The 23,443-nt window shown below is 39.6% G+C and overlaps 1 protein-coding gene across 1 annotated transcript in view; it reads left to right on the top strand.

Annotated features, from left to right (window-relative positions):
* Positions 1-23,015, top strand: part of PRRC2B (proline rich coiled-coil 2B) — a 3,584,159-nt gene extending 3,561,144 nt beyond the window's left edge. Inside the window, exon 34 of the mRNA XM_044058194.1 lies at positions 20,993-23,015. Within this exon, the coding sequence (XP_043914129.1) occupies positions 20,993-21,133 (141 nt within the window). The 3' untranslated portion in view covers positions 21,134-23,015. The remainder of the gene's footprint in view (positions 1-20,992) is intronic.
* Positions 23,016-23,443: the final 428 nt, after the last annotated feature.

Below are 23,443 nucleotides of genomic sequence, written 5' to 3' on the forward strand. Positions count from 1 at the left end.
GTTACGGCTCATTCTACTAGGGCAGTTTCTACGTCAGCCGCCTTTAAGTCCCGTGTTTCGTTGGATGATATCTGCGCGGCAGCTACTTGGGCCTCACCTCATACTTTTATTTCTCATTACAAGGTGGATGTTGTTTCTAGAGGAAGAGCATCCTTTGGCTCAGCGGTGCTCCAGAACATCCTTCCATGACGGCCGCCCAAGATTCAGGTAGCTAGGGACTCTGTCCCACAGGTTGCAGACGAATGAAGTCTGCCTACTTCAGATTTAGAAGTTATGTACTCACCATAACGTTCCATCTGAGTAGGTGACTTCATTCGGATGCAACCATCCCCCCCTCCATCCCCCTGACCTTTATAGAGCGAGTATTTATGCTGTTTTAGTATACTATGGTCAGTATTTTGAGGCAAACTCAATCTGAGGTCAGTCAGGGCTTGGCAAGGGGTTATGGGTAAGAGGGAGGAGCTAGGAGCTCGGAGCCTAAGCTTTTGAATTGCCGGCTCGGATCCGAGATCGGATCCGATACCCACAGGTTGCATCCGAATGAAGTCACCTACTCAGATGGAACGTTATGGTGAGTACATAACTTCTAATTTCTGTTGCTTGAGAGTTACTATTAAAAATAGGCCTAATACTGTACCCTGCACTATTTGTTTGGTTTGACTTGTTCTTAGGTTGGGGAGAGATGGAATTTTACTCCTATCTTCCTTTTTAAAACACTAAAAATGTAAGGTATGTTTCTGCGGGGGAGGAAACAAAGTACAACACATGAAAATTGTACTGTTTCTTCGATTTTTTTTTTTTCCCGGGTTGCTTGAGGTTTGGTTAATTAAGAGTTTACTGTAGATGGGGGGGTATTTTTTCAGAAGTAATTTCTGTCCTCTCGAATAGTTTCTGAATAATCTCCACTACCCATTCCTTAAATTCCTTTCTTTTCAACAGATAGGTGGGAAAGTGCCACTGTCTCATTTTTATTTCATTATCTTGTGTTTTAGTTATTATTGACATGAGATCTGAAATACCTATTGGGTGCGTGTCAAGACCTTCAATTAAATGCACATGTTCCTGTGAAGTGCAAGTTCTGTTTAGCCTAGCCCAGTTTTTTATATCTTGTGGAATAATATGTAAATTCACTCTGAACTCCTGTTACTGAATTCACATCTTCCATGCCAAATATTTTCATAAATTTCTTCAACAATCTACTGTCCTGGGTCCCCCAGACATGTTTTCACTGCTGCAAATCAAATTCCAGTCCCCACCTATATATGTCTTGCTGAAAACGGATTTTCTTAAGCTCTCATCGCAGATTTAGGTGGAGTGTAAATACATGCCAGTGTAATCCTCCTAATATAAGTGCTATTTTCCTTTGTTGCAGGTATTCTGCTGAATAAACCACCCTAAAATCCTTTCTTTGTTAAATTCACACGTTCAGTTCTTTCTAAATGCGTCTCCTCTAACATAGGTATTTGCACTCTATATTTTTTAATATAGTTCACTACTTTTGTTTATATTTATTTGTGGGGCCATTTACATTTAAAGACATTAAAAAAGCATCATTGCATTAAAAAGTTGATCTGATGTTGGCTCCTTCATTCACCTTCAAGATCTACAAACCCTGAAATTGACTGCTTGGTTTCTGCAATTCTGACCTTGATTAGCCAGTCCAGGCTTCAGTCCACGGTCAGAAAGATTCTTCTAGCATCACAAAAGGCTTCCACTAAGAATGTTTACAACAGCAAGTGGAAGAGGTCTATTTGTGCTACCAACAAGAACAGTGATCCATTCTCAGCACTTGTGTCAGACGTGTTACTGTTTCTCTCTACCCTTTTCAATGAGGGTGCTAGCTTTTCCACTTTTAAGCTACAGTTAGCCACCATTTCTAATTTTTTCACATGGCTAGTCAGACATATTTCTTGTTCACATTCAGATTATGCAAGTCCATCATGAAGGGCGTTTTCTTATTGCGGGGCCCCATTAGGGATCCTTCGGGTTCAGGCGCCTAGGCAGTGAAACATTTCCCTGTGGTACATTTGACTGGGGACACGTGGCTGAATTGACATTCAGCTGCAGAGAAATATGGCTGTTTGCAAATTCCCTGTTGGCAAAGAGAAGAATGTGTTGCCATGTCCACAACTTCAGTAACCAAATGCACAGGGGGAAAACAATGTCCTTGGTCCCCAAGGGAACATGAGACAGCAGGCAGTATGGCAGGCATCAACAGCAGGCTGGCCAGAGGGCATGTCAGTGGCAGTAAAAATGCAGTGAACAATGGGCACTGCCTTTATAATCGATGTGTGTGGACCACTACCCCCTTCACAGTGTCTAGGAAACATTATCTAAAACACATACTGGAGCATAAATGTGACTACAGTAGCCTGCAGGATTTCCTCCATGCTGTAGCACACTTCTGCATGTTGGAGTTACATATGTGTGGTACTACACACTGAGCACAACACTCATTACTACTTCTGTCCCTATGCATTTGGTTATTAAAGCTGTGGGCATGGTAGTGTGTGCTTCTCTTTGCCCACAGGGAATTTGGAAACAGCTATATTTCACTGCAGCTAAATGTCACTTCAGCCATGTGTCCCCACTCAAATGTATCACAGGGAAATGTCTTGCTGCCCAGGTGCCTGAACCCGGGATCCTTCGTCTTGGGACCTTACGCTGGTGCTGCAGGCATTGACACAGGGCCCCTTTGAACCTGCGGCTACTTGCGACATGGTTTCTGTCCTGAAAAACAGCTCTCTTGGTGGCTGTCACTTCTGCCAAGAGGATTTCTGAGCTTCAAGCTCTGTCTTCTAAATCTACTTACATTTTATTCCATAAGGATAGAGTGTTCTTACTCCATCCTTTATGCTTAAAGTGGCTATAGAAAGTAATATCAACCAGTGTATTCAACTTCGTGTTTTTTCCAACTTTTCAAAGGGGTATATGTTCTTCCTCTTTTAGATGTTCATAGATGGCTCCATTTCTATTTACATAGGACCGAGCAATACAGAAAGCCTGGTCAGCTTTTTGTAGCCTTTCCTTCATATAGACTTGGTCAAGCAGTATTGAAAGTTACCCTAGCAAAATGGATATCAGATTGCAGCTCCTTCATTTATTCTTCCAGGGGGTTGCAGTTACCTAAACCCCCTAGGGCACATTCTACCAGGGCCATGGCTATGTCCTCCACTTTCAATGCCAGAACCTCTATTGATGACGTGTGGCAGCTACATGGTCTAATAACACCTGTCACATTACAAATTGGATGTTATTTCCAGGAGCAGGGCTTCCTTTGGCTCAATGGTGCGCCTGCATGTCCTTCCATAAGTGCCACCCATGTTTCTGGTATTTGGGGAATCTGACTTTATCGTGAAGGATAACATCAGATTAAATAGTTATGTCTTACCATAACTTGGCATCTGTGTTGTCTTCTTTCATTCATCCTCACTTTTCCATCCTGTCATCCCCCTGCCTTTCTTCTTGAGGAACCTGGATGAGCTTAGGACTGTTAAGTCCTGTATCTGAGCCTCTTCTGCTCGTCTTTTGTGTCTGAGTGTGGCATGACTGGATTTGGCAAACTCAGTCTGAGGTCATTGGGTGGATGCAGGGAATTGAGGGAGGAGCTTGAGAGTTGGATCCAAGTCTGTGGAAAGCAGCCAGTCTGGATCCAAGGGTCGGATTCTAGACCCTATAGTGAGGGTAAGTGAAGGAAGACAACACAAGTAAAGTAGTTTTGTTCTGACTAATGTGTAATATTTTAATGTAAATTGCATATTATAGTGTAAAGCAGTTTTGTATATTGTGCAGTTAGGCATTTTAAATGTGAGACTGGGTCTCTTGGCAGTGACTGTATATGTTAACTGTAATAAAGCAATAATGTACAAGAATACAAGACAGAAGCAAGTTGCTTTATTCTTGGTTTGCTGAGGTATAGGATACAAGTGTATTTGTATATGTAGAACTGAGATGACTTTCATTGTTATGTGGATCTATAGACTAAAATCCTTGGTTTAAGTTGTAGGCAATTTTTTTAAGCAAATAGGCTTGCAAAAAAAGATACAGTTATGAACTGCATGGAAAATGCTATTGCTTACTTGTATTTGTAAAGTCAGTAGTTTTTTCCATTAGCAAAGAGTTTTGGTGGGAGACGAGTTTATTTATGTAGGTAGGTAATCATGAGAGAGCTGAGTTATATATGTGTTATATATTAAATTTACCCATATTTTTGTATGGAGTCTCAAAGACCGTCACTGCTTTTAGTTGTACCAAATACTACTACACTGGTTACTATTGATGTATGCAATCTGTACTCAGTCATCCCCCATGAAGAGGGATTAAGGACATGTTGATTGAAACACAACTACTGGAACAGGATCATAGTTAATGTCATTTAGTTTCATGGAAATTGTTCTCAAACAATTTTTTTATATTTTGAAGAGCAGATATTCAAACAGGCCAGTGGGGTTGCTATGAGGGCAGCCCCCAGTTTTGCTAACCTTATAATGGCTTATTGGGAGAAACATTCTGTTTTAATAGCACATTTTGCAATTGTTGGTCATATTATTCTCGTTTTGTGGATGATATATTTATAGTGTGGGAAGATAGTGTTGACAAGTTGAAGCAATTTTTAGACTATATTAACATGTCATCATCCTTTTTAAAGTTTGTGTATGCTTTTCATAAGGGCAAAATGTTTTTTTTAGCTGTGGAAATTTGTAAAAATTATGAAAATCAAAGTTGTGTGTCCAACATTTACTGCAAAAATACATTTTCCAACAGTTGTTTACATTTTGAAAGTTGCCATTCTGTGTTGCAGAAAAAAATTGGTGGTTAAAGGCCGACTGGTGAGGGTGGCAAGAATGATTTCAGAGGAGAATACTTTCCTGTTTAAAAGTGAGAAATTGATTGACATGTTTCTCAAAAGGGTCCCCTGTTACGGATGAGTTTTTTAGTAAGAGAAATAGAGGTGTCTACATTCCACTTTTTAGTAGTAATAGTTTAAATAATTAAATGGTGAGGCACAAAATATTGTTCTATCACCAAGATGTGACGAAGGGTAATGAATTTTCTAAGTCCTTTCTATTGACTTTCACAGTGGATGCCTTTAAAATAGCTCAAGTGATTAGGGACAATTGGGTGATTATTTCCACTAACACTCAGGTATATAAAATATTTTGTGTATGTCCTAAAGTGGTTTATAGAAAAAAAAACTGTTTCAAGGATTTATTGGAAAGAGGGGCTAAAACAGTTTGTTCCAACAAACACAATAATGGCATGTTTAAATGTGGTTATTGCAAAATGTGTCAACATATACTAGTGGGATAAGATGCTATTCTTAAGGATCAAAAAATTAGAACTAGAGGGCACTTTAATTGCGATACCACTTCTGCAATATATGTAGCTTGTTGCCAGCTGTGTCCAGCATTTTATGTTGGTAAAACTACAAGGAAGATCAAGGAAAGAGTATATGAACATGAGAGAGAGATACAAAAGGAAAAATATACTAATGCCCTATTTAGACATGTTGGAGATAATCCTAACCATATTTTTAAATATCATGTGGTAGAGCAATTGAAGAGAGATATTCAGGTTAGAATTGTGGGGGAACATTTACTGTTAAGAAAATTAATGTGACAGTTGAATTTAGATGCATGTAGACCTACTGGTTTAAACAAAGTGTGTTCTATTCCACTTTTAAAGTTAAAAAGTATGGAATATTGATTGATATGTACCACCTTATTCCATTCATATTTTTAATACAGTAGTTAATGTGTTTTACATTCAGTTTGTAACTTTTATTAAGGTTGTACCATGTGATAGCATCATGTAATTTTTAAAGTATATTAATGATTTTTTTATTAACAGCAGTTCTGAGGAAGTCGTCCTGGATCAAAACGCTTAACTGCTGAGCTTGTAGTTAATAAAGCTCTGAGATCCACTTGAGTGGCTTGGTCATTTGGTTATCAGTTTGTGTGGTGACTGCTTTAAGTTGGACATGAAGTCTACAGGTGCAAGTAATCATGAGAGTTCTGAACACAGTCTGCTGAATGGAGTGTGTAAGGTACAGTGTAAATAATGTTTAAAGCTCAGAACCAAAAAAAAAAAAAGCAAGAAAACCCACGTCAGCCCGGATACCAAGTTAAGAACTGGATCCAATTTTATTAAAACAGTACCAAAGTTAAGTGCTTCCGTCCTGAACTGGACTTCATCAGAACATAAATGATGCATGATTCCTAATCTCCACTCACTTTTTTAGGTTCACATACAATCACAGTCAACAGAATATACATTTTTTGGATGTCAAACTTTCAATTGACCAAAGTGAGTTACTATCTGGGATTTTTAGGAAAGAGACATTTTCCAGCAGTTATTTGTATTACACAAGCAATCACCTTCTACATTGCAAGAAAAATCTGGTAAAGGGACAGTATATTAGGATGGCCAGGATGGTTTCAGAAGGGAAACTCTTAGAGAGAGAAGCTGACAGAATGTCTCTGTTTTTGGATCAAGAGTACCCACTGGACCTCCTGAATTATTTAAGGACTCAAGTAGAGGAGAACAGGGACACGAAATTTGTATGTATATTGGGTAAACCTAACCGATTGAAAAGTATGAGGTCACCTCATGACCACCAAGGGATGACTGTCATGTTCGACAATTTAGTAGGGTGAAGCAGATAACCACAACTAGACTATACTCAAAACTCATTAACTGTACAGGCACTGGGTAATAAGCTCACTTTTATATATATATATATATATGGTTCACCCTAATATTAAAGATAAGTTAGAGAGGGGTACACAAGAGTTGAAGTTAGGTACCACAAAATGCGGCAGTTGTAACTACTGCCTGTTCATCGTGGATTATAAGGAAATTATCCGTGGCAACACAGGTAGAACAAATATTGTTTTTAGAAGAGGTGACTGTAATTCAACTGATTTGGTTTACATGGCACTGTGCAATCACGGTCTTTCATTTTATGTAGGAAAGACCGAAAGGAAGTTAGCGTGAAGAATTTACGCACATCTTTATGATGTAAGAGAAGCAAACTTGAGCAATGCCTTGTACAGACATTCAATGATTTGTGCAGGTTTTCAAAAAATTGTTTTGGGGATATTAGAAACTGTCCCACGCGATGCCAGAGGGGACATGGGAAAATAAACTGGAATACAAGGAGCTCCCTTGGCAACTCCGGTTGGATGCTACCCAAAAACCAGATCTGAATGATCATGTTTCCGTCAATTCAGTGTTAAGATTGAGAACAGCTAAATTATGAACCTTATTACAAGCATTTTTATCTTTGACAATTTGGGTCAAATGTTTTTTTTTTTTGTTTTTGCCTTTGGTAAAGAGGGTATTTTTAAAGAACATATTTTTAGTTTTTTATCTTATGTTCCACTAATTTACTTGTCAACATTATTTGTTTTTTGATTGTAAATGCTGATTTAGGGAGTTTCTTAGAGCTTCTTTAAATGATGTTGAGGCAATTTAACTTATTAACTAGCTAATTGTATAATTATCTGACTGTATTTTCTTTTTGAGAACAGTAGTCTGAATGTGGAAACAATGTGTAGTGAAAGACCAAGTACCTAACCCCCCCCCCCCCCCCGCATATGTTATGCTTTGAGAGACTTTGTAAGGGGGAAATTAGAAAACGAACAGCTAAGTCACCCCAAATACCTATGAACATGAATAGAGATGAGAGGAAGTTATTCACAGACATTTCCAGTAATCTGGTTATCAGGGTTATTAAACCGGATAAAGGAGGGAGACTTGTAGTCAAGAGTACAAATTATTATATTAGTTGGATACTTGCCATACGTTACACAGAGGCATATGAGGGAGGTGTCAAGAAATGAATGTTGCACTACACAAAATAGATTTGGCTCTAGACTTGTTTTTAAATGAACAAATAACTGTAAGTGCATATGAGTATATGAAGGTCCTGTATCCAAGAACACCCACTATATTCAGGATCCCTGAAGTCCACAGGAATCTTTCTGACCCCCCCCCCCCCCTTTGAGGCCTGTCGTCGATGCAAAGGCCTCAAAAACTTTCTTTATATAGCTCAACAAAGTAAGGGGGTATTTTGCAACTATTCTTATTTGCTGAAAGATTCATGGGACTTTTTGACCAATGTAGGCGATAACTTGTACCACAATGACGTTATTTTTGTCGCAGTTGCTGTTCGAGACCTGTTTTCTGTAGTCCACCACAACACTGGGATTGATTTTTTTCAGTTTTTATCTTTACATACTGATTTTGGACAATAAATCACTTACACTTGGCAATTTAATGGAACTTGTTTTAGAAAACAATTTCATTGTTTTTGAAGGGCAACTTTTCAAGCAGAGAAGCAGGGTGGCAGTCAGTGCAGTGTGTGCCCCGGCCTTTGCAAATATTGTAATGGCTTTCTGGGAAGTTAACTACATTTTTAACTCTGAATTTAACAGTTCCTGGTCTTTATATAAACGGTTCCTTGATGACACTGTTTTTTTGGAGAGATACCAAGGATAGGTTGGATCAGTTTAAGTATATCAATGAAACGACGGAATTCTTAAGATTTATTATGGAGGTCAATACAGTGTGTGCCAGTTTCCTAAATGTAACTGTTAAGAAGAATAGGGAGAGTCATAGGTTTGATTCAACATTTTTAGAAAACCAACCTATTCTAACTCTCTCTTACACTTTGATAGTTGGCATCTCCTCCATCAAAAGAGGGCACTAGTCAAAACCCAGTGTGTCAGACTGGCCCGGATGGTTAGTGATGATGTATACTTCAGTAATGAATTTAGAAAATTGAGGGACATGTTAATGAAGAGGGGGATACCCCAGTGACTTTATGGAAGTGGAAAGAAAGAGAACCAATGGTACCTATGTTCCATTACTAGGGATGCAACATAATGGGCATCAAAATTAGTTGTCAAACAAAATGTCAATTTCAGTAACGCTTTTATTCTTCCATATTGTCTACACTTCAGTGCTATAATGTTGATTTTCTAAACAAGAACTGGACTATATTTGGTGTTCAACAGGAAATATTAGATAAAGTAGGAGGAAAAAAACATTATAGTGTATCAGAAAAATTCATGCTTCAAGAATATGTTGGAAAGAGCAGAACAGGAACCCGTAGACGGAAGAATGACCAAATGTGGACATTGTTCCCAATGTAAAAATATCTTAGAAGGTTCAGATACAATCATTGAAGGTTTGGGCAATATAAAATTGAGAAGGAAATACCATTGTTTCAGTAAGGGAGTGATTTATGTTGCTAAGTGCCAACAATGTAATGGGTTTTATATTGGTAAAACTGTTAGACGACTGAGAAATAGGATTTACCAACATGAATATGATGCATCTAAAAAGGACAAACATAATGCCTTGTTCAGGCATATTAAGATTTTTCCAACCCATTCCTTTAAATTTATGGTCATTGATAGTGTCCAAGAAGGGGGGGGGGGGGCAATAGATTTGTATTTAGAGTACAAGGAATTAAAATGGCAGTTAAGATGTAATGCCACAGTTAAGCCTTGGCTTAATGAAACTGTATCTATATCTAGTTATTTGAAACTAAAATCTATGCTGCTATTTAATTGGGCTGTTATTAATGTTATATTCTGTTTGTATATTTTCATGTTTTTAAATATTTAAAGCAACTATTGTCTTAGTTTCTGATTGAAGTATAACACAGTATTGAATTTTTACAAAAGATGGTGGATCTTTAAGTCATGTGGTCTATTGCTATTTAAGCTGGCTTGTTCTTTTTTAAGTTATAGATAGGTTCATAGATTAGTACTAGACTAACTGCCCTTGTGGGCCATTTTTAGCCTATCCAATCACCCCATGTGAGAATCAAACCAAAACTTTCTACCCTTTCTAAAACACAGGATGGTTTCGATCCATCGACCTCTGGGTTATGGGCCCAGCACGCTTCCTCTGTGCCACTCTGCTGGTCTATTCTGATGAAGGCCAACTAATTAGCGGATGAAAAAAGCACTCAGTGTGTGAATAAACCAAGTGTGTTGTTTTTGCTTCAGGTGCATTCTTATATTTCTTGGCTGTTTTCTGTTTTTTATTATCTGAATGTATACTATCTATGGAGGTTAGGAATCATGTGTCCTTTATAGGGTCTATATTACATGAATGAACGATCAAAACGTTGAGTACAACATACTCGACACAATTTGATTGAATGTTCATGTAATCGGAGACTCCAAATATTGAAATTTGGAGTTCCAAAATATTTTGGTCGGCCTTCCTAGTGAGTATAGCGTGTGACGTACACACGCTACACTGTTTGGAATGGCTATGTAAGTGGCTGCTTTCTTTAATATACCAACTCCGACATCGCTGTACATTGGGGAAAGGGCAATTTCCCGATAATCACTTGTGTAAGGAGTTGCTTTGCAGTTACCGGGAAATTGCCCTTTTCCCAATGTACAGCGATCTAGGAGTTGGTATATTTAGTTGGGGGGGGGTTGTGGGGAGCACAGCCCCCCCCCCACATCGGGGGTGTGGGGGGTGAAGCCCCCCCTCCACTTTGTTTTAAAAATGTGTTTGTGTAGGTGTGGAAGTGTTTGAATGCTGTGAGTGCGTAGGCGTTCGTATGCATTGGTTCTATTATTGTGTGTGTTGTATGTTAGTATAGGGAAGGTGTGGAACAAACAAAATCTTTCGATTTTGTATTTTTCAGGGTTTGTAGGTTTCGATTACATGAACGAGTGATCAAAGTGTGTTAAGTATGTTGTACTCAACATTTTGATCGTTCATTCAGGTAATATAGACCCTCCTTTATGTTCTGATGAAGTCCAGTTCAGGATGAAAGCGCTTAACTCTGGTACTGTTTAATAAAATTGGATCTGGTTCTTACTTGGTGTCTGGGATGACATGGATTTTATTTTTTTTTTGGTTCTGAGTTTTTGTCCTACGTTTTGGCATGCACCTCGTTTTGGCTATTAACATTTAAAGGTACATTGGTAAACTGTTCAGTGAAAAATAAATGACTTCTTACACTGCGGGAAGTGAGTAAGTTATACAAGTAGTTGCCTCCGCAGCAGCCCTAGTACTTCAATGCATTTAATATAACAATACAATATTTATTTAAAGGTAGCCAGAGCACTTTTTTCCTAGGGGTTTTATTTATTTTATTTAACATTTGTTTACTGGGAAAGTCCAATTTGGAATGAAGCCAATTTTCAGCAGAGGCCCAGGGAGAAACATTCCAGATGTATTTCTTTGTAACATGGAAGGAAACTGGAGCACCTATAGGAAACCCACATGAACGCAGGGAGGATATGTACACTCCGTATAGAAGGCACTCCAGCCAAGAATCAAACCAGAGAGCCTCTTGCTGTGAGGCGACAACTTTACCGCTGCACCACTGCACTTGTTAAAGGTAAATGTCACTGAAAATGAGCGTGTGTGTCACATCTGGACATGGGTAAAGATAAAAACATAGTAGTTTGTGCAGGTAGGAACACAGACTGTAACACGTGCTTTAGCATGGGTAACCTTAATTTTAGGTTAGATGGTGTCTTTGGCTGCAGCCATTATTCTGTGGGTAATTGCTCCTATCTAAAGGGGTAAAGATTTTCTGAAAAAGTTAAATTTTTTTGTGCAGGTTCTAAGTTAAAAGGGGGGGCTGCAGTCTGAAAATGTATTTAGTTTTCTGTTTGAGTATTTTCATTGAAGCAAAAAGCCATGAAAATATGGTATAGGTTCAAATGGAGATGAGAAGCAGAAGCTGCTTAAGAAATCATCCTGCCAAACAGTAATGTCTGCATGTAAGCTAAAAGCTAGAAATCTAGATTTAGTAAGCAGTGTTTTGTATATTACACTGGACTAATAGCCTTCTGTCACAGTTGTTACTCTGTCCATAATTTTCATGGACTGTAAATTGCATTACAGTTGTAGAAAAAATGTGCTGACCTTATAATAACAGTTGTATGTTGCAAATAGCACTGCTGCAGGAGACATATTGGGATAGACATAAACATGTGAATTTGACCAGTAGAGGATTTCAAGGTGGACATTCATCAGAATGTTAGGGAAATGGCAGAAGGGATTAATACTGATTGCTAAGGAGGGCTGTTGGCTGTAGAAGCGGATTACTCATGACTGTTTTGGAGCTTGAGAATTTGGGAGAAATAACTTTGAGCAGGGAATATTTATGGGGTGGGGAGAGGGACCAATAAAGGAAAATACAACAGAAGAGGGAATGTTTCTGAGGAATTTATGAGAATGTTTGATAAGAAATCCATGAATTCAGTAGTAGGAACACTGCCAAAATGTGCATACTGTTCCCCCAGGTACAAAGATAGGGTAGTCTGGATAAAAAGTATACCTCTCAGGAGCATGTGTTTTCAGATAAAACAGTAATTATTTCAGATCACACATCAGTAAAAAAAAAAGTAAGGTAACGATGCAGATTAATGAAGTATAAATGAGACACGAGTGCTGTCCCACTTGTTAATGTGAGAGGAATTTAAGGAATAGGTGGTGGCAATTATTCGAGTCATTAGTAAAGATAATAGCTTACCCTTCTGAAGAAATTTCTAAGCAGAGTAAAATAAAAATGAAGTTTAAAACATGGTAGGAATATGAGAGAAGGATATGGAGGAAAATAAATAGAATTTGTTTAGAGAGCTGAAAGTACTGCAGAATAAGGGGAATTTCACACAGAGCAACTGCAAAACAACTAAAGGGAAGATAAAGGAGTATTAGATAATGTGCATGAGTTTAGAAATATTGTTGTTAAGCAGCTATTATGGTACCTGAGCACAAAACGTTTTAGCACCATGACTTGGGCAACATAGTAGAAGGGGCTTTTACCAATTTTAGGGAGCCTGTAACAAGAAAAATAACCAGAGATCCTTTAGAGCTATTAGAGATATATTGAAAATGTTATGAAAAATTGTATAAAGTAGAGGCATGCAGAAACCAAGAAAAGGCACATAAATATTTATGGAAGACTTATGCCAAAGGGTAAACAAGGATGAGGCTCAACAATCAATAGCCAAGATAGGAAAAGATGAAATAAAAACCAGCTGTATAACCAGTAAACAGGGAAGTCTCCAGGAGCAGATGGTATTCCCGTGGAAGTTGAGAGGGAAAAAAGTGATAAAGATCTGGAAGGTTTTGTTTAGTAGTATTTTAAAAAAGGGTGGGATGCCAGTATCTTGGAAGAAAACTGTGGTAGCTGTACTAAAAGACAGTATAAACCTTTTTGACCCAGTTTTTGAGTACTGTCTTTACTAGTTAAGAGAGTGGACAAGGGTGTTGCCAAAATTGATAGATGTGGATCAAAGTGGTTTTGTGGAGGGGAGAACACTGATGATCCATGGGGAAGCAGAATAAGATAACACAGCTGTTGTTGGTGGATCTTGATGCAGAGAAATGGTAGAATTTTGTGTGGGGCAGTGGCAGCATTTGCATTCCCATAATAGGGTTAATTATGAAGGTTTGTTAAAGGGTTGGTGGCAAGAATTAACAAGCTGGGGGTGCCCTCTTTCATCTTTGTTGTTCACTTTATATTTAGAGCCATTAGCAAGAAAATAAGGGACTCTCAAATTCAAGGAAATACCTGGAACACGGTAATCAAGAAAAAGTTAGCTTTATTTGCATATATTTTATAGTTAATAAACGCAGAAAAGAATATCTCCTTGTGGAATATTTTGAGACTGTTTCAAGTCTTTTCGTGATATAAAATAATTGAAGATATAGAGGAAGATTTTGGCTGGAGCTCTTTAAGAGTAACAGCACCCGCACACAAAATTATATTTCTAGAGTAGAAGAAAGCATTCTAAGAGCTATGCCATGATAGAAATGGAGAAAGGAAATTTTACAGAGGGAGTTAACTGAAGGTAAGAGGAGGATGGAATTTACTTGAGAAAATTAGCAAAGGAACCAAGTTTTTGGGAGCAAATAACTAGACAGTGAAAGATGATGGTGAGCAATGAGGCTAAGCAGATGTTTAGATTGCAAGCTCTAGACTGCTTGCCCTGTCAGGGATTGATAACCAAGTTTAGCCAAAGAGGCAGGGATAAGTGATTGTTAAATGAAAAACCAGCTGTAGTAGTATTTTTATCCGAGTCTAGAACGGAAGTCGCTGTAAAAAGTTAATTAGCAAGGCATGTAAAATATTGTAACCATAATCAATCAGAGGAGGTCAGGAAAAAAAAAAGAGACTGTAGGCAATTTACAAGCAGGCAATGGCAGGACATCTGTATGGTTCCCAGGTGTACAAGGACCAGAAGGTTTAGGATTTTTACTTGGAGGTATTTGCATGGTATTATACTCCGTAGACTTCAGAGAGTATTTCCTTTAGTGATAGCAAATGCTAGAGGTATGATGGTAAAGAGAGGTAATTGGGAACATGTTTTTTTAGAATGTAATGAGTTAGATTTAAAAAAACAAAAATCCCTACAGAATTTTGTCAGAAATGTTGGGGCATATGGTTGTAACTAAGGAAATTATTCCATTGAGATGGGGATTGTCTACATTTCCCACATATAGTTAAATCTTACTAAATGTTATGCTACTGGCTGCAAAAAAGGCAATTTCTAAAAATGGCCATCAAATTCTAGATCAAATGGTTTTAACTAAAGAAATTTGAGATGGGAGTGGGATGTAGGTTCTGAATTGCACAGAAGTAGCTTTGTGTACTAGACCAGTTGCCACTAGGGCCTTTATAAGCCAAGCCATGCAACCCAAATGTATTGCACAAGTTTTTATGCCTTAGAAGTTATTGTAAAGGGTGGGTGTATGTTAGGTAGGACATGAAGTAATGGTTGTCTGTCGTCTGTCAGAGACCTAGATGCCAGATATGGGGAGAATTTTCAGTTACCCATCCACTGGTGCAGGTTGCACTTACTTGCATAGGATTAGGGAAGTGCACTGATTCACATGGATGGGACATCTTTTCCTGAGAATGGGAATTCTGAAATGCATATCAACATGTCTTATTTAGGCATCACTAAGTTTAATGTTGTTGGCTGCAAATAAAAATAGAAAATGGAATTCAAAATTTAAATCAACTGTAGCTGAAGTACTGAACATTGTAAAGGAGACATGTTAGAAAGGGGAAGGAGTGAATCATAGAAATAGAATTTGTGGGAACAGTGCGTGCATAACTGTTCAAGAGGGCTGAAATTTAAGGGAAGACTGGAAATAAGCAGTTTATGTAGTGTTTAAGAAAATAAAAATTATTAAAATGTATATTGCATGGAAGTAAAGGAAATTTTTTTTTTTAAAATGTCGTGTTTCATAAAGATGTTTAAACATATTATTTACAATTTACATTCATCATATTATGTTTTGTCTCCTTTCTTCCATGGGGACAAGTTAGGCCTTTTGTTTTAGAGCCTGTAGTTGTCCTGTGCATTGCCCACAGAGTGCAACATCCAAAGATAAACCGTTTGATAGGAGATTCAGGCTGTGACTCAATCATTTCATAGGTTCATAGGCAAGTACTAGGCTATCTGCCCATGGGCATTTGTAAGCCTAGCCACAGAGTGATGGCTTTCGCCTCCCCATTAGATTAGAAACCTGGGCCTCTGTCAACAGGGCTCCTGAAGTGATCCCAGGGTAGAACTTAAGATTACTCATACACTCATCAAGATTTCTCTTGAAGAGGGTCAGAGAGGAGCTCTGTCGAATATGGATTGGGATTCTATTCCAGAGTGAGGGGAGTCGCTGGGACAGGAATCTATCCCTCCAGCATGTCCTGTTTATTGTTGTACATAGGTTCAAGTCGCTAGAACGAGTGGTTCTGAGGGATCTCGTTTTTTTGAGGTGAAGCTTGTCCATTGGTTCAGGGTTTGACATGGCCCTATAGGTCAGGCATAGGTCACCTCTGAGCAGACGGTAAGTGACTGAGAAGAGCTGGAGCTTTTTTTGTCGTGCTTCATAGGGTAATTGTTTAAGGCCCTTAATCCTCTTAGTGAGGTACTTCTGTGGTCTTTCTAGTTGTTGCAGGTGTCTAGTGAGGTACATCCCAAATGGGGCATTGTACTCTATTATGGGCCTAATGAGTGAGGAGTAAAGGGGCACAATCACCTCCTTGGATCTGGATGAGAAACCCTTTGTGATAAGGTGTGCCACATAGAAGGATTTCCTGACAGTTTTGGCTATGTGGTTCTCAAAGGAGAGCATGCTATCTACTTGGGTACCCAGGTCCCTAATTACATTTTCTGTACTTAGTGGATTCCCATCTATGTGGTAGTTTGTAGGTACATTGTTTTTCCCAAATGGGATTACTATGCATTTTTTGGCATTTAGCTTGAGGCCGTGACTTTGACACCAGGTGTTTGTCTCTGTGAGACCCTTTTGCAGGATGTCTGTCAGCTAGAGTCAATTATTGCACCCAATTTACAGTCATCTGCGAACTTGGTTAGCCACAGTCCCTCTGCCTTTGCCTGTACTTCGGAGAAATATATACCAAACAGGAGGGGTCCCAGGACTGACCCCTGTGGGACTCCGCTTGTGACTGGTTTAGAGTCAGACATGGCGCCTGCCACTCTTACCGTGTGGGTTCTGTCTGAGAGCCAATTGGCAACCCATCTCGTGACATGGGGGTTGATATTTAAGCTGGTGAGTTTGTCTATGATTCCTGAGTGTGGGATGGTGTTGAATGCCTTAGCGAGGTCCAGATATGCTGTGTGGACCATCTTCCCTTCCTCTATGGCCTTGGTGACGGTTTTGAAGAAGTCGGCCAAGTTCAGGAGGCAAGATCTGTGTTTAACAAAGCCGAACTGGGTGGGTTCCAGTGTCTGGAGGTTCCCAATGTCCCTGTTAATGAGCTCCATAATAATGCGTTCCATGGCTTTATAGACCAAGCTCGTCAAGCTTATAGGGCGATAGTTCCCAGGGTCAGTTGTGGCACCACCTTTGTGGGGTGGTATGACTGTTGCTGTGTGCCATTCTTTGGGTACATAGCCTGTAGAGAGGCTGAGTTTGAATAGTGATTTGAGATGGGGGGGTTAGTTCATTTTGAAGCTCGTGTAAGACACAACCTGGGATAGCATCTGGTCCCATTGATATGCTGTGTTTTTGGCCTTTGCAAGGGCTGTCTTTTTACTTGTGTGTCTGAGATATCGGAGCGCCACATTCTTCTGGGATGTGTGTTAGCCCCTTTGGTGGAGGGGGGGTGAAGTTTGCACTGAACTTGTCAGCCAGGATGTTGGCAATATTGGTTGCTTCAGTGTATTTATGGCCATTATGGACAAGCTCTGAGCATATCTGAGAGTTTGCCCCTAGACTCTTGACCTAGTTAAAGAAGGCCTTGTGGTTATCCTTAGTCATTGGCTATTTTTCTTTTAAAGTTGGCCTTGGATGATTTAATGAGGGAGCGCAGTTTTTTACTGATGTTAATCAGAGATGCCTTCTTATTTTGGAATTTTGTTTCATCTTGCAGGAGTTTCCACCTTCTGTTGTAAAGTTTATTTATGGCCGGGGTCCACCAGACTGGCTTCCTCTTTTTTGAGGAGTTGGTCTTGGTTTTACTTGGGATGGCTCGGCCCATGCATTCTTGAAGGTGTTTATAGAATGCACTTGTAAAGGATTCTGCCGATGGGTCATCATTTTCCATTTTATTGGGAGCTTTAAAACTTCCACCTCGGTCTTGAGGAGTGTGAAATGGGCTTTAGAGAAGTGTTTTACCTTGATTTCCTTGACTGGGGGGGGGGGGGGGGGTCGGGATGTGGATGTCCAGTGTGATTAGTTTGTGATCTGATCTTACCAATGACAAGTTTACCTCAGGTGTGGAACATAGGTTCCCCATGTTGGTGATGACCAGGTCCAGTATGTTGTCACCTCTTGTGGGAGTGGTGACCAGCTGTTCAAGGGCATTTGAGTTTATAAACTCAAGGAAGCATCGGGCTAGGGCGTTTGAGCTTGAGTACTTTTCCCAATCAGTGTTTGGATAGTTGAAGTCACCCAGTAGCATGGTGTTGGGTAGAATCTTCATACTTTCTAATGTTCTCAGGAATGCTGCGTGAGGGTCCTGAGACAAGGTGGGAGATCTGTAGCAAGCTATAAATTGAACAGTCAATTTACCTGCAGTCAATTGCACTTGGATGGTCTCAGATTCTGCGTGCTGTGCTACTAACCTGGAGGTGTGGGTGTTCTTGATGAATATGGACACACCCCCTCCTTTTGTGTTCCAGTCCTGGTTTTGGGACCTAAAGGTGTGGTAGGAGTTATAGCCTGGTAGTGCTGGGGTGCTCTCTGGAGCCTTGAACCAGGTTTCTGTCACTGCACATACGTTGATTTCTTCCATACTAAGGAGAGCCTTGAGTGCATGCATTTTGAGGTTTAGACTTCTGGTGTTGAGCAGCATTACCCTCAGTTTTGTTTATTATTGTTGTTTATGGAGGCGGATTTGTCTTTTGAGCCTTGCCTAAAAAAGGCAGTATTGGGGCAGCAAGAGTCTTGGCCAGTATTCGAAAGCCCAGGGGCAACAGGTGCAAGCCGTCTGTGGCGAAGCAACGTGGCTTGTCAAGCATGTCGTCCCAGGCTGACAAGTACTGGATCTCCTTTAAATGACACCAGTAGTTTAACCAATTGTTGAAACTGATAATTTTTTCATCGTATGCTGGCATCATTTTGGGTGAGGGCAGACTGCTACTCAGAGTCATACCAGCCTGGGCTACATGGTCAGAGAGCTCCTCCATGTCTCTCTTCATGTAGTCCAGGGAGGTACATCTCAGGTCATTTACGCCAACATGTACAATGACAGAGTCATATTTGTACTTGTTATGGAGTGACCTGAGTGCATGTGTTATGTGGCGGATTCTGGCACCCGACAGGTAGCTTACGGTAACCTTCTCCTTGTTCAGTCTAGTGAGTGGGACGTCTGTGTGCCTGATGATAGAATCACCGATTACTAGTGTGTTAGGTGTGTTATTTAGCCTTAGGGGCTGTTTTTGATTGGCACACTGACGTTGTGACGTATGTTACCTGGTTTCTGTTGTGGGATGGGGGTTGCTTGTGTGTATGCTTAGGATGTGTCTGTTGTTTAGGCAGGTTCGTATTTAGAGCCTGTGAGTATGTTTTTGCGTGTTTCTGAGAGTTGTTTTCTGGTGCAGCTATGGCTGGTCTGTGTGAGTCTGGTAATGTGGTGCTAGTGTTGCCCTTCTCCTTGTGACTGGTTGATCCAGTCGTGGGTTGAGAGAGCTTAGCCTCCAGTTTGGCTGTGTAGCTGCATCTCTCACATATGTTTGTGTTGGTTGGGAGGAGGAGGGGGTTGTCTGTGTACATGAGGCAATTGTAACATTGCCTCAGGATGCCCAGATTCACCAGCTGGACCGGAGAGCACACCTGAAGCTGTCCCTTGAACATGCCTGAATAGATGGTTGGGACTGTATTGCTGATTGGATGAATAAAGAGCCTTGTACTTCCTGAGTATAGGGCTGAAGTGCAAGCTGTAAGCTAGTGCTAGTTTTAGTAAGTACCGGTCTTAAATTGCCTTATTTCCAGTGCTGGGTTGAAGTGTTTCAAGGGAAAAACTGAAGTGCAGACTTCGTGGAGCCTGGAATAGTTTAACCGCAGCTAAACAGTGCTGTGCGGTACGCAAACCCACGCAAAACCGCGCTAAGTGGTTTTTATACCAGGGAGATCAAAAAGGATGGAAATTAACCCAAAATGGCCAATGAGCTACAAGTTGCTGGGCTGGGACCACCCCTACAGGGACAGATAGGCTGCTCAGAGTTCCCTCTCTCGCAGTGAACAAGGAAGCCACCTAATTATCCAAGTATGATATGGGCAACACAGGAACCTTTACCACAGTCCTGGATTCAGCAAAGCCTGAAAACTGGACTAGGCTAGTTCTGAAAGGCGGGAAAACAAGGAATTTTTGTGTTTTCAGAAACAATGGAAATGCAGAGCTTAAATTACTTTAAATACATAGAGGAGGCTAGCGCACTTGAGTGTGTAGCCTCAGCAGTGGCCTTAGGTCAACTGGCACCCTAGGCAAAAGGGCTCCACGGTGCCCCCCACCATACCTGGTGCCCCCATCCTGATCTAACTACATCAAATAAATACTAGAAAAGTGCCCCTGCTAGACCGGTGCCCTAGGCGGCCGCCTAGTTGGCTTATGCCTAAGGCCGGCTATGTGTAGCCTGTGACTGTGTTACAGGTAACTTAAATGCAAAAATGACAAACAGCAACTTTTTTTCAAGTGCAACAAAGAAATAAGTACTGTAAGCAATGCAGATATCACTATCAGATTTACTTCCTTCATCTTCCACTACAGTCTAATCATTTGTTGAACATAGTGGTTGAGAATGCCAGTATGAATATTAGGAGTTACATAGCTTCCTACCATAATACATGTTCTTTGAGAGTCTTCATGGGCAAGCTGTCTTCCTTCCTTTGAGGATCACCTGGTTTCTTAGACTTTATTGTTTCCTTGACTTGGTTGTTCCTGACTTCTTGTTTAGTGTTTTCTGTGCTGTGGGATAGAACAGAGTATTGGAAGCTGCTCTCCTCTGTGTTGCTGTACCCCAGTCAGTGGCAGGAGGTTGGGTGCTAGGAAGACTGCCTTATGAATGAGTTCTCTGGAAAAAAAATGGCATTGAGTCACTTTGTAGCAAAGATTTATTCAAAGAATGTCTAAAGATTTTTGTTTGCCTTTTTGGACACTTTTTCACAGAGGAAGTAGTATTGGTCATGTATCGTGCAGCAGTTACAGCAACCAGATTACCCTATTGTTAATCCTGTATGTCCAGCCTTTAACTGATGTCCATAAAGCAATGAATATTGGGCAGTAGTTGAGCTTAGCTATTCCTATTTTGTAAGGCCGTGTGCCTTTTAATACGTGAAGAAGAGTAAAGTGCCTGGCTAGGTAAGTTCTTCAGCTACTCCTTTCATTAAAGGACAGCAATTTTCTTCCCACTCATCTTCCCTTGTGAGTACTATTTTTAGATGTGGTTGTCTTTTATTCTTTAGTGGATTCCAGTTTTTTTAGTATTTTGTAAGCAGTGTACATTTTTATGTTTTTAATCAATAGGTTAAACAACGAACAGAAGAAGGTAAAAGTAGTTCAGTCATGCAGAAGATGCAGGAGCCCACCTCTCCAAGCCAACTCAAGCCTATCCGAACTGGCACAATTAAACCACAGTCAGGAAAGTTGGATGAGAGCAAAGCATAAGAATTGCATTTGTAAAACAGTGTCCACTCTGTATCAGACTGCAGCAACGCCACATCTTCTTACGGATTTGAAGATCCTAAAGAGAAACCGCATCTGTCCTTTATGATGTGTACTTTGTGCAGAATCAGATACTTTGTAAATTGCAGTTTGTGTACACACGGTGAAGTGCACAGAGTGACTTTAAAGGCACATAGCTTCTTAGGTTACATGATTGTAAACGAGTTGCCATTCAGATCTGTCTGCATCATCACCGGCAGTGATACATGGTAACTGCTGAGAACAAAATATGTTGTATTAAATCCTGGTTCCTTCTTTTTGAGACTTGTGATTTTAGGCAGCTTTATGTATGTAAGAGCAGTTTATTATTTTCTTTCTTTCTTTTTTTTTTTTTTTTTTTTTTTTTGTGGTCTGTTATACATACATTGCTTTTTTTCTGAGACCCTTTCCACTGATCACAGTCACATTTTTAACAGATATACTGACATGAATCCTAAACGTAGACAATGTCCACCCACCCTCTTAATTTGAATATATTGGTCATTTCTTCATTAGATTAGGATTTGACTAAATTTAAGGATCTTTTAAAATAGAAAATGTGTACACATCATATTATTAAAGAACACAAAATGGTTGGCAACATAATTCCTAGCACCTTTTTTGTTGAAAACGGGAATATTGACTGTTTCATTTATTAAAGATGGAACTTTTTGTAGCTTGGTGCTTCATCCTGCAATTGTGGTGAAATGGAAAATGATTGTGTTTAGAAGATCTGCCTTTGATTACTTTCTGTTCATCCCACTGATCAGTGTAGTAAATGGAGATTTTGGACCAAGCAAGCCCTTGTTTGTTTGCTATGATGACAATTCCATTTCTTGGTAATTGTAACCTTTTTTAGATGGAGGGATTGTGCTGGCCCAGTGCTTTTCTGGTTAAAATCCTAAAAATGCCCAGTCCTACCATTTGTTACTAATGCTCAACACATTCTTTAACATTGGGGATGAGGGTGGGGGACTTAATTAAATGTAGAATTTCTGGTGTAGGGACTCAGTGTGTTAGGCTTCAAAAACAGCTACACCTGATTTTAGAACCATGAGTTTCAAAGATATCAAAAATGTATGTTTATTGTGATTAAAATTATTTATGACCATTTTGCAGAAGAAAAACTGCATATTGAGAAAGAAAATTGTTCCATGTTAATGGGAGCTATTTCCCCCTTTGCAAAAATGCCTGTGGTGTTCATCTTTTTATATGTGGAGTCTGCATTCTTTTTTAATTCATAGGTTAGCCAAGGCCTAAAGCGCGTGGTCTAGGAGATATGGGGATGCAGAAATTATAGTGAAATAAATTTATTTCAGTTTAGTTTGTAGATGTGTTTCTCCTGCAGTTCAAAGACTTTTAATGTCTGCTTTCATTCTGGCATTTGAATGCGTCTCATTAGGCAGAAATAATGAGCTGCTGTATGAGGTGGCAGACTTTAGTGTGGGTGGGCCAAACCTTGGGGTCGTCTTTTCAGGAATGTTTACACTGGATCCAAGGATACCACATGCTTGAAAGGGAATTTCACATGACAAGAGTCTCGTGGACTTCTCAAGTCCAAGGAAATCTGTACTGATTTGACTTGCTGGAGTGTATGCTTCCCTTTTACCAAGTTGGTCTTGATGTTATTTCACTGTTTCGTAATGTTTTCTTGGTGACAGACAATTGTATTCCTTTTTATGTTCAGGATGCAGGTTTTCATTGCTATATCGGATTCATTCATGGTTCCAAAATGTGTTGATAATCAGGATATACTTGATAGTGTAAAACCTACAAAACTGAGGCTATTACAACTGTCATCCTTATTAGAAATGTTTAAATAAATGTCAGACCATTTTAAATTTCATCCTATGTATTTATGTAAGTAAAGAAATTGTATGACATTTTATAGAAAATATATGATGTATTTATTCTGCAGGCAGTGAACTCTGTTTTACTTTAGAACTGATCCAGCAGTACTTTTTGGTGCTTAATGAGGTAATTAGTTTGTTAAATAGATCCTCACATTCATTTCACTGGGTCAGTGGAAAGGCATCCTGAAGGAAATTGTCTGTTCTTGCAGTCTTGTCTGTAGTCATTTGAATTTTGAGTTCTTCCCTTCATGGGTGTAGTTTTTTTGCCTTAAAAAAGTAGGTATACTTCAGTGCAGGGTAGACGGTAGTTATCAGAAAGCAGGTGGTTGAAGTTCAGCATCATATTTTGCCGATGTCTACTGACCATGCTTTAAAATATTTCATGTGTCATAACTTTCTGCGTGTGTAGCAGAACATTCTG

Source organism: Protopterus annectens, chromosome 16.part0 (genome assembly GCF_019279795.1).
Source record: "Protopterus annectens isolate FY-2018-M chromosome 16.part0, PAN1.0, whole genome shotgun sequence".
Lineage (NCBI taxonomy): Eukaryota > Metazoa > Chordata > Ceratodontiformes > Protopteridae > Protopterus > Protopterus annectens.